This window comes from Cebus imitator, unplaced genomic scaffold (assembly GCF_001604975.1).
Source record: "Cebus imitator isolate Cc_AM_T3 unplaced genomic scaffold, Cebus_imitator-1.0 Scaffold2, whole genome shotgun sequence".
In the NCBI taxonomy this organism is placed as follows: domain Eukaryota; kingdom Metazoa; phylum Chordata; class Mammalia; order Primates; family Cebidae; genus Cebus; species Cebus imitator.
The window spans coordinates 221,952-234,201 of record NW_016107317.1 but is presented as its reverse complement, the minus strand read 5'-3'; the positions used below and the strand labels follow the sequence as shown (position 1 = coordinate 234,201).

The following is a 12,250-nucleotide window of genomic DNA, read 5'->3' as shown; positions in this document are numbered from 1 at the left end:
AAAAAAAAAAAAAAAAAAAGATTTCTGGCTAGTTTGCCATTTGGTTGGTTGCCCCCATCAATGTCACTTAGATAATGATCCTCCTGATGCCAGCCACTGAAAACACTCTTGTTTTCAACAACATTCCTGGGTATAGATTTTTCTATGCTTTGTTCCAAATAAGGTCAGTCACCTCTTGCAGGAAAAGATAGCTACCACTCCTTATTATCACTTAGATAATGATCCTCCTGATGCCTGCCACTGAAAACACTCTTGTTTTCAACAACATTCCTGGGTATAGATTTTTCTGTGCTTTGTTCCAAATAAGGTCAGTCGCCTCTTGCATGAAAAGATAGCTATCACTCCTTATGGGCTGCCATGTTTGCCTACAGTACAGCATTTATGCCATAAACCTGGCAGTATAGATGGAAATAGGAACAGCCCCTAGCTGAAATACATAGTTCTTTCTTATTGATATTCAGTAGACTTTTCTTCAATAAATGGTTCTCACTTTGTTATATGTCCTTTGATCAGTTTTTGGAGGCTTTGGTGGTTAGTTTTGACAATCTTCTCCTTTTTTCATTGCTTTTACTGGAGAGAATTTGCTGAACTCACAGAATCTATTTGGAAGACCTGGACTGTTAGGATTCTTGTAAGATTTCCTCTAGTTTTTTCCCTCACTGCAGCCATTTTTTTCTCCCTCCTAAAAACACAAAGTCAGTCATTTCACCTCCAGTTTTATTTTATTATTATTATTTTTTATTTAAAAAAATAGAGACAGTGTCTTGCTGTGTTGCCCAGGCTGTTCTTGAACTCCTGGATTAAGACAATCCTGCCTCAGCCTCCCAAGGTGCGAGGATTACAGGCATGAGTCACCATACCTGCTCATCACCTCCAATTTTAAAAGTCTTGAAGTGCCTTTATGTTGTTCTCAGAATAAAAATGAAAATATGGTGTGGTCTGCCTTTCTAGATACAGTTGTGTGTCGCTTAACAATAGGGACACATCATGAGAAATGTTGAGTGATTTCATCATTGTGTGAACATAGAGTGTTACACAAACCTAGATGGTACAGCCTACTATACACCTAGGCTATGTCAGATAGGTTATTGCTCCTAGGCTATGAACCTGTACAGCATGCTGCTATACTGAATGTGGTGGCAATTGTAACACATTGGTATTCGTGTATCTAAACATAGAAAATGTATAGTCACAATACAGTATGGTAGTTTTATAAGACCACCATTTTTTATATGGTTTATTGTTGATCACATTGTTATACAGCTCATGGCTACAGTTTTATTCTATTAGTCTAGTCCATATCCCTCATTCTGGATAGTATCCAACCATTGTCCTCAATTTAGGGAGCATTTTGCTTTCTATTCCTTAAGAAAAATCAAGACTCTGACCTATGACATAAACATTGACTTTAGAATTTAAGAGATGTAGGTTTGAATTTCTGTTCTTCATTTATTAGCAGCGTGACTTTGAGTGATGTGCTTACATTTCTGTTTTCTCATCAAAATATGGTAATGAACAAATGATATTTTGTAAGGTTGCTTAAAGGCTTAAGTAAGATAATGTATGTAAAGCTATTAGCACAGCGCCTTGTATCTAGAAGGATTATTTATTCCCCTACATGATACTCTCCTCTCATCATTTCTTTGAGTAAGCAGTTCTAATGAAATAGTGGAGATATCAATATGCATAAGTAGATTCATTTCAGTATTACTGTTTCACCAATTACCTAAGTAAAAGTTATGTCTGAATTTCAGTTGGGTTCAGCACATTTATTGAGTGCCTGATCTGTTTCATAGCACGTGCTCCACATTATCCTTTTTTTTTTTTTTTGAGGCAGTCGTGCTCTGTTGCCCAGGCTGGATGGAGTGCAGTGACACAATCTCAGCTCACTGCAACCTTCGTCTCCTGGATTCAAGTGATTCTCCTGCCTCAGGCTCCTGAGTAGCTGGGATTATAGGCTCCTGCCACCATGCCTGGCTAATTTTTAGTAGATATGGGGTTTCACTATGTTGGCCAGGCTGGTCTTGAACTCCTGACATGAAGCGATCCACCAGCCTTGGCCTCCCAAAGTGCTAAGATTGCAGATGTGATTACAGATGTGAGCCATTGCTCCTGGCCCACCATTAACTTTTGAAAATATGCTTTTAAGTGAAGTATAATGCATTAAGAGTTTTTCTTTTTCGGGATGGAGTTTTGCTCTTGTTGCCCAGGCTGGAGTGCAATGGTGCAATCTTGGCTTACTCCAACCACCGCCTTCCAGGTTCAAATGATTCTCCTGCTTCAGCCTCCTGAGTAGCTGGGATACAGGTGCCCACCACCACACCCAGCTAATTTTTTTTTTTTTTTTTGTATTTTTAGTAGAGGTGGGGTTTCGCCATGTTGGTCAGGCTGGTCTTGAACTTCTGACCTCAGGTAATCCGCCTGCCTTGGCCTCCCAAAGTGCTGAGATTATAGGTGCCTTGGCCTCCCAAAGTGCTGGGAGTACAGGCCTGAGCCACCACACCCGGCCCAACAAAGTTTTTCTTTACATCAAGGAAAAAATTTCTTTTTCTGTAAGGAGACTATTAGACTGTTCATTTTTGATTTTGAAAAATCTTCAAACTTGTGGAATAGAAGCAAAAGTAGTAAAGCAAACTCATATATATCCTAACTGCAACACAATAAGTATATTTAGGAAATTTAACATTAGTATACTGTGACTATGTAATTTGACACTACATTAGTTTTGCCTTTCCTCCCAAATTATGTCTTCATAGCATTTTTTTCTCATGTCATCAGTCCAGGATCATATACTTACTATAGTTATCATGTCTCTTTGCTCTCCTCCAATCTAGATTGGTTCCTCAGCCTCTTTTTTTTTTTTTTTTTTTTTTTTTATTTTTTCTTTTTTATTACAAAGAAGTAAAAAATCCATGAACATGAACATATTTATGACATGCAATTACATATAAAACACAAAGTAACATTTTTTTTTTTTTTTTTTTTTACTTTTATGACATTGATGTTGTTGAAGGTCAACTGTTGTATAGTGCCTCTCAACTTGAATCACTCTGTTTCCTCATCATTTTATTTGGCGTATGCATTTTTGGGGGGGCAGGAATAATACGCAAGAGAGATCATATAAAAGACACTATGTTCTTTAAAGGTATATCATATGAAGAGGTATATAATGCCAGTTCGTTCCCCTGTTGGTGATGTTAATTTAGAAGACTCAGTTAAGGTGGTATCCGCTGACTTTATTTTCTCTAAAGTTATCACTTTCTTCTTTGTTGTTAATAAGTAATCTGTGGGGAGATACATTGCAATGGTGTAAGTATCCTTTTTACCAATACATTTTGATTCAGTAGTTTTGTATCTTTGATGGTACTTGTCTGAATCAGATATTACCAGGGTAGTTACAAATGGGAGTTATTAAAATTTCAAAATACAATTTCTAAGGGTTTTAGTTTTGGTGTCCCTGAAATGAGCTTTCTTTAATAGTAATAATTACAGAGTATTTGATTGTTATCTGCTCTGTCATGGCTTTAATTATTTTTATGATGTTTAGGTTCATGTACTGGACAGACTGGGGAGAGGTGCCAAAGATAGAACGTGCTGGAATGGATGGTTCAAGTCGCTTCATTATAGTAAACAGTGAAATTTACTGGCCGAATGGACTGACTGTGGATTATGAAGAACGAAAGCTTTATTGGGCAGATGCAAAACTTAATTTCATCCACAAATCAAATCTGGATGGAACAAATCGGTAAGATTGCTTTATAAGATTTTTTAAAAAATTTTAAGAAAACTCCATGAAGCCTTGGTATAGTAAAAGGACAAGACTTAATTTTATTAAGAAATATGTTTATTTTTTACTAAGTCCCAAAGGAGAAGAATAGTCTTTTAGTTAGCTCTTTAAAAGTGCTTTAAAAGTAATTATCATCCATCTTAATGGCATTTAGAATTTACAGACTGTGTTTATCATCCATCTTAATGGCATTTAGAATTTACAGACTGTGTTTCCTCTTTTCTTATTCTGAGCTAACTTAGTTCTTCAGTGGTTCTCTACCAGGGATAGCATCTTTACTCCTTGTGTTTGGAAACATGTGGAGAATTTTGTCTAACCCAAGGACTGGGAGCGCTACTAGTATTTTAGTTCCGGGGGTGAGGGGAGGTCCAAGGTTGCTAAACATCCTGCAGTGTGCTGGCCATCAGTACAACAAACAGTTGTTTCACTCAAAATTACCAGTAATGCCGCCAAGTCCTGCTAATGGAATTTGTTTGATAAATCTCTGCATTAGGACAGGGTTTGGCCAACATTTTCTGTAAAGGCTGAGATAGTAAATATTTTAGGCTTATGATCTCTGGTTCAACTACTTCTGCTAGTGTTGTTTAAAAGCAGCTATAGTAATGCATAAGGGAATAGGCATGGCTGTGTTCCAGCAAAACTTTATTTATTATGTATTTATTTATTTTAGACAGAGTCTCACTCTGTCACCCAGGCTGGAATACAGTAGTGTGATCTCAGCTCACTGTAACCTCTGTCTCCTGGGCTCAGGCGATCTTCCTGCCTCATCCTCCCCAAGTAGCTTGGGACTATAGGTGCATGCCATCATGCCTGGCTAATTTTTATATTTTTTGTAAAGATGGGGGTCTCACCATGTTGCCCAGGCAGGCCTTGATCTCCTGAGCTCCAAGTGATTCATTGGCCTTGGCCTCCCAAAGTGTTAAAGTTACAGGCATCAGCCACAGCACCTGGTGTAAAGGTTTATTTGTAAAGCACAGTCAGTCTGTGGGGTACAGTTTGCTCATCCCTGGACAAGGAGAAAACCTACTGCAAGTACCATACATTTCAGTGTTCAAGGAAGACAAAGTAATACATAAACATGGAATTTCTTCTCAGATTATGTTCAGATTTTAAAAGGCATTTTATATTTGCATTCCTGTATTTTATGACAATTTTGGTTTTTGGTCACAATCTGAGACCCCACTAGATTAGAGTTTTTGGTAATTGAAAGATTTTTTCAAAGTGTAAACATTTGTCAATTCTCTGAACCAGGAATAAGGAACATTTAGAAGTATTGAAAACCAGGAAAAGTTTAAAGGTTCAGTTAAACTTTTTTGTAATCATGGAGTATTTTTTGCCTTCTTTCAAAAAAGAGTGAAATGACGTACAACAATATGGCTTAAAATAAATTTAAGTGTAAAAATGTAAGTATATGATGAATATAAAAACAAGCGTTGTTTTTTGACCTCAAATCTGGCTGTGAGGGGACTCTAGGAAGATGGATGTGGCCATGTCATAGTTTTCTTGTTTTTGTTTTCGTATTTGTTTTTAACTAAAACTAGGTAGCAAATCCAAAAACCTGGATAAAATTGACTATAGCCTTAGGCATTTGAAAGTACAACTAGATAAAGGCAAACCACCAACAGTCGCAAGACCTGTGTTATCAATGTCTATGCAAGAGTAAGCAGAGAGACTTAATAGGGCATCTCCTAAGATTTGAAAGCGGAGGAACGCCAAAATAGCCACAACTATGTGCTGGACAAGATGGTGGGTTATTTTAAGAACAGCAGCTGAAATGGAAGGGTGGGAGGGTTGCCCACTCCAGTATTAGGCAAGTGCAGTGTGACCATGGTAAAGACAGAAGAAGCTAGAGCAGTCTAGCCCCAATGAACTCTCAAAATGGAACTACTGAAATGAACCTGCCAGAATGCTCATTCAGGACAAAGCACCACACTGATTAAAACAAAACTGAATAGGTCAGAATAATCAAAGTTGAGCAGGATAGGAGCAGTAGAATAGAGAACAGGAGGGGAAGGAAAGAAGGTTCGGATAAGGATAGGAAGGTCAATGGCTAGTAGATCTCAGAAAGCAAGCTTACCAGGTTTTTGAACATTATGTGAAAATAACAGGAGGCATAAATTCTGTGACATTAGAAAAACTACCTTGAAGTCTACTTTATTTTAAAAGTTCAGGAACACTAATTTTACATAGACAAGAGAAACAGAAAAGTGTCAAGGTGAAATCCCATTTAAAGTTATTATAAAGGAAGAAAGAAGGAGGAACAAAATAATGTCTATATAAACAAAAGCACCCCAGAAAAACGTGACCACAGAACAGATCAGTCCTCTATTATAAAATGAGCTGGAGAAGGAGGAGGCTGCGAATCACTTATAAATGACGTGGAAGCAGGACCCAAAGCCTAAATTCCAAGAGGGTGAACAAGTGCTGTGCTTTCGTGAGCCTCTTCTTTATGAAGCAAAATGTGTAAAGGTTGCCATAAAGGACAAACAAGTGAAATACTTTATATATTACAGTGGTTGGAATAAAAATTGGGATTCATGGGATCCAGAGAGCAGAGTACTCAAATATATGGATGCCAATTTGCAGAAACAGCGAGAACTTCAAAAAATCAATCAGGAGTAGTATGCAGAGGGGAAGAGGAGGGGGCTGCCCCAAGGAAAGAAGACATCTGGTCTGCAACAGAAAAATTGTTGAAGTGAAAACAAAAAAGAACAAACAGAAAATACCTGGAAATGGAGATGGTGGCAGTAACAGTGAGATGCTTCAGTCTTCTTGGAAGAAAAGGGCCTGGGTAGATCGTACTCTTGAAAATGAGGACACATTCATGAACAGAGTTGAAGCTAAAGTAAAGATTCAGAAGAGCTGAAAATTACCAGACCAAAACAGCTCTTTTATCTTTCTACCAAGAAGAACGTGGATTCTATTCTCTATGATTATGCAAATTACAAGCAATTTCCTGGAAACACAGATAATGAGTATGCTGTTAATGAAGTTGTGGCACGGATAGAAGAATACTTCAACATTATGTTGGGCATCCAGCTACTTTACAAATTTGACGGACCACAGTATGCTGAAATTCTTGCAGATCACCCTCATGCCCCCATGTCCCAGGTGTATAGAATGCCACATCTACTGATGTATGAATTGCAGGAATGTTGGCCTGTACACCTCTGGATGAGAATAGCCTTGTTTTGTTTTTGTTTTTGTTTTTTGAGATGGAGTCTCACTCTGTCACCAATGCTGGAGTACAGTGGTGCGATCTTGGCTCACCGCAACCTCTGCCTCCCAGGTTCAAGCAATTCTCCTGCCTCAGCCTCCTGAGTAGCTGGTATTGCAGGCGCACGCCACCACACCCGGCTGATTTTTGTGTTTTTAGTAGAGACGGGGTTTCACTATGTTGGTTAGACTGATCTCGAACTCCTCGTCTCGTGATGCACCCACCTTGGCCTTCCAAAGTGCTGGGATTACAGGCATGAGCCACTGCCCCCGACCAAGCCTTGTTTTATCACTGTATATCTTCAGTTTCCTAAAGTACCTGGCAAAAAATTCTGCAGCCTTTTTTAGTGCCGAGCTATTATGAATGGCTCCTCCTGAGTACCATCAGAACGCTGTGTGAATGGCGCCCTCACTCATTTATGTTTGGATCTCTGTAAACGCATTTTTGTTCTTAGTCTTTTTCTTGTACAAATGATGTACTTTGAAGATGTTATTGTATGAAAATTGATGTTTCTTTTCTGTTTGATTTTAAACAGAGAAAATAAAAGGAGTAATAGCTCCTTTTTTCTTGTCTTACCTTTTTTTTTTTTTTTTTTAAAGTCAAAATTGCTGCCAGTGTATTCAACAGTGGAAAACAGAGGCACATGCTGTATTTTATTGCCTAGTTGACAGAGCTGCTTTTGAATGCTGCTGGTTCTATTCCTTTGACCCCTATGTACTTTTATAATATGTGTTCATGCTATATGTCAAAATGCTGTGACTCCTGTTGTCAAAGGTTCAGTTTGGTGTATAACTGAATGCACTCATCCATTTGTGCTCCTTTTTTTAATAGTGCTTAAATAGCCTGTTCTTTGCAAGTCGTCCATGTTGTTCCTTAGGCATTTTATCTTTGTTCAATTTGTTGAAGAATGGTGCCTTGTTGCATGGTTTTTATATTTGTGTCTAGTGCACATTTTGACATGACAGATGCAATATATTGTGTAGCTAGTTTTCTGGAAAAGTCAGTCTTTTAGGACTTGTTTTTCAGATCTCTAATAAATTTTTTCTTGAAATTTCAAATGCATAAATGAGTCAGAAGTCATTGAAAGCAACAATATCACATGTGAAAGAACAACATAAGATTAGAAAAATTCAGAAATGATTCATGCCTGTAATCACATAACTTTGGGAGGCTGAGGCAGGTGGATCACCTGAGGTCAGGAGTTCGAGACCAGGCTGGCCAACATGGTGAAACCCCATCTCCACTAAAAATATAAAAATTTGCTGGGTATGGTGGTGCACACCTGTAATCCCAGCTACTCAGGATGCTGAGGCAGTAGAATCACTTGAATCCAGGAGGTGGAGGTTGCAGTGAGCCAAGATGCACCATTGCACTCCAGCCTAGGCGACAAGAGCAAAACTCCCTCTCAAAAAAAAAAAAAAAATCAGAACTGTAATGATAGAAGAATTAAAAGAAAAAAAATCACTTCAGAAAAGAAAACTAGAAGGGACACAAAGTCGAATAAACCAAAAGGCCTTTAAATAGAGGTTGAAAGGAGGAAAATATTTGAAGACCAAAAAGAAATACAGAAAGACAAAGATTTGAGAGAAAATGACAAATATTGAAGATAAGCAAAGAAGAAACAACATACAGATGATAAGACTCTAAAAAGAAAAGCAAAAGAGTAGAACAGCTATGAACAACTGTAGGAAAAGTTTCTTAAAAGAAGATTTGTGACCAGGCACAATGTCTCACACCTATAATCCCAGCACTTTGGGAGGCTGACGTGGCAGATCACCTGAAGTTAGGAGCTTGAGACCAACCTGGCCAATATGGTGAAACCCCGTCTCTACTAAAAATACAGTAATTAGCTAGGCGTGGTGGTAGGCGCCGATAATCCCAGCCACTCGGAAGGCTGGGGCAGGAGAATTGCTTGAATTCTGAGGAGGTGACAAAATCTGTTCACTGCAACCTCTGCCTCTTTGCCTCTTGGGCTCAAGCTATCCTACCACTTCAGCCTCCCAAGTAGCTGGGACTAGAGGTGCACACCACCACACCCGACTAATTTTTTATATTTTTAGTAGGGACGGGGTTTCACCATGTTGCCCAGCTGGTCTTGAACTCTTGGACTCAAATGATCTGCCTGCCTCCGTCTGCCAAAGTGTTGGGATTACAGGTATGAGCTACCATGCCTAGCTAGAAATTTAATTCTTACAGTAACTACAATGGTGTGGTTATAATTAATATTATTATTCTGAGACTTTATATTGTTGTATCAAGTAAGTGAGTATTAGGACATGTTATATTGCTCCTGTATATGGTAGATTCTTAGTTTGCAAGAAAGGAAATGCAGATGTAATAATGTAGAGGTTAAGTAAAACTGATAATTTCATATTTTAAGTGAAAGTTACTTACTAATATGTGCTTATTAGGTATTTTATCTTTCAAAAATGTATGTACCCAACTGTGTGTGTTTGTTTCCTGACTGTGAGCACTGAAGAGGACTAGATCAGAAATGCCCATTTGGGTACCAACTGAACATTTATATTACTGTGTGCAGTGAACTTCTGTAGCACCCAGATTGTTGGGAATACCATTCCACCTTAAAAGAAACTAAGCCTTTCTGGCAGAATTGCTGATTCTAGGTTTTGGGCAAGAAATGTACATGATAAGCTGGAATATTGTCATACCAGATAGTAAGGAGGTTGTTAAAGACTGTTTAGGGTCATTTCAGAGAGACTGGAAAAATAACTGCAGAATTCCCACTGGCCAGAGATTGGTAGAAACTTGTGAAATGTGTTTAAATTCTTGAGTTCATAATGATATTTTAAAAAGGAATGGTTACTCTTAGATTAGGGCATGATGGGAAACAATTTATTACTTTGAATATTGATAAATACGAGAAAGAAGCAATTTATCCTGCTTTTCCTATATGAATGTACCCTGGTTAACAAAATAGTAGATATAGGAGAGCTATTTCAATTAAATGAAAAAGAAATAACAGAATTGCAATACCACCATTTTATAACTTTGGTGAACGAATGGATCTAGGCGGTGAGCATTGATGGCTACTAACATCACAAGAAGAAAAAGAACAGATGTTATTTTCCTTCTGATGTAAGAACACACTACCACCTACTATTTTGTCAAAGAGATCAATTCAACATGAGTCTGGTCAAGTCTAACAGCTGGTCATTTGTAGGAAATACAGAGGGCGGAGAAACATTGAACTCCACCATGAGAGTACATCAGCAGATGTGGACATATAAATGAAATATCTTAGGTACTGCAACAGAGAGATCGTAAGGAAAAGACAGGCAGGAAAAGAGACTTGAACACTCTACCAAAAAAACCAAAAACTTAGAACTGATCAACAAATTTGGTAAAGTTGCAGGATACAAAATCAACACAAAAAGTAGCATTTCTATACACAAACAACAAACTAGCTGAAAAAGAAGTTAAGCCAGTCTCATTTAAAACAGCTACAAAAAATTAATAAAATACCAAGGAATAAATTTAACCAAGGAAGTGAAAGACCTCTTCAGAGAAAACTATAAAACACTGATGAAAGAAGTGGAAGAAGATATATACAAATGAAAAAACATTTCATGCTCATGGGTTGGAATAATTATTATTGTAAAATAATCATACTACCCAAAGCAACCTGCAGATTCAGTGGAGTCCCCATCAAAATACCAATGACATTCTGCACAGAAATAGAAAAAAAAAATCCTAAACTTTGTATGGGACCATAAAAGACTCTAAATAGCCAAAGCAATCCTGAACAAAAAGAACAAAGCTGGAGGCGTCATACTGACAACAGACTTCAGAATATACCACAAAGTTGTAGTAACCAAAACAGCGTGGTACTGGCATAAAAACAGAAACATAGACAAATGGAACAGAATAGAAAACCTAGAAATTAATCCATGTATCTATAGCCAATGGATTTTTGACAAAAGTGCCAAGAACATAGATTGTGGAAAGGATAATTTTTCAATAAATGATGTTGGGGAAACTGGATTTCCACATGTGGAAGAATGTAACTAGATACCCACCTCACAAAAATCAACTCAGAATGGATCAAAGACCTAAATGTAAGACTTGAAACTATAAAACTACCAGAGGAAACCATAGGGGAAATGCTTCAGGACATTGGTCTGAGAAAAGATTTTATGAATAAGACCTCAAAAATGCAGACAACAAAAGCCAAAACAAACAGATGCATTATATCGAACTAAAAAGCAAAGGAAACAACAGAGTGAAAAGACAACCTACAGAATGAGAGAAAATATTTGCAAATTACTTATCTGACAAGGGATTAATATTCAGAATATACAAGGAAATCAAACAGCTTAACAGCAAAAAAAAAAAAACGATTCAATTAAAAATGGGGAAATGATCTGAATAGACATTGTTGAAAGAAGGCATATAAATAATTGTCCACAAACATATGAAAAAACGCTCAACATCACAATCATCCAGGAAATGCAAATTAAATTCACAGTGAAGTATCATCTCACCCCAGTTAGGATATGGCTATTACCAAAAAGACAAAAAATAATACTGTCAAGAACACACAGAAAAGGAAACTCTTATACACTTTTGGTGGGAGTATAAACTAGTAGAGCCACCATGGAGAATAGATGAAAGTTCCTCAGAAAACTACAAATAGAACTACCATATGATGCAGCAGTTCCACTACTGGGCATTTATCCGAAAGAAGGGAAATCAGTGTGTCAAGACACCTGCACCCCTATGTTTATTGCAGCACTATTCACAATAGCCAAGTTGTGGAATCAACCTAGGTGTTCAACAACACATGAATGGATAAAGACAATGTGGGTATATATACACAATGGAATACTATTTAGCCATAAAAAGAATGGAATCCTGTCATTCCTGATAATATGGATAGATCTGGAGAATATTATCTTAAGTGAAATAAGCCCAGGAACAGAAGATTAAACCATGCATGTTCTCACTCATGTGGAAGCTAAATGTTGATCTTACAAAAGTAAAGAGTAGAGGATACTAGAGGCTGGAAATAGTAGGGGGAAGGAGGAGATAACAAGAGATTTGCCAAAAAATACAAAATTACAGTGAGAAAAAGTTTGAGTGTTCTGTACCACTGTAGGATGACTGTAATTAACAGATAAAACATTATATATGCCGGACGCGGTGGCTCAAGCCTGTAATCCCAGCACTTTGGGAGGCCGAGGCGGGTGGATCACGAGGTCAAGAGATCGAGACCATCCTGGTCAACA

At 37.7% G+C, this 12,250-nt stretch overlaps 1 protein-coding gene and 1 pseudogene across 3 annotated transcripts in view; both read left to right on the top strand.

Moving 5' to 3' along the window:
• The window catches only part of LRP6 (LDL receptor related protein 6), a 148,502-nt gene that overhangs the window by 58,145 nt on the left and 78,107 nt on the right, over nt 1–12,250 (top strand). For all 3 annotated transcript variants that reach the window (XM_017527846.2, XM_017527840.2, XM_017527856.2), the window contains one exon: nt 3,548–3,745. In XM_017527846.2, coding sequence (XP_017383335.1) covers nt 3,548–3,745 — 198 coding nt within the window. The remainder of the gene's footprint in view (nt 1–3,547; nt 3,746–12,250) is intronic.
• LOC108303923 lies at nt 6,161–7,403 on the top strand (annotated as a pseudogene).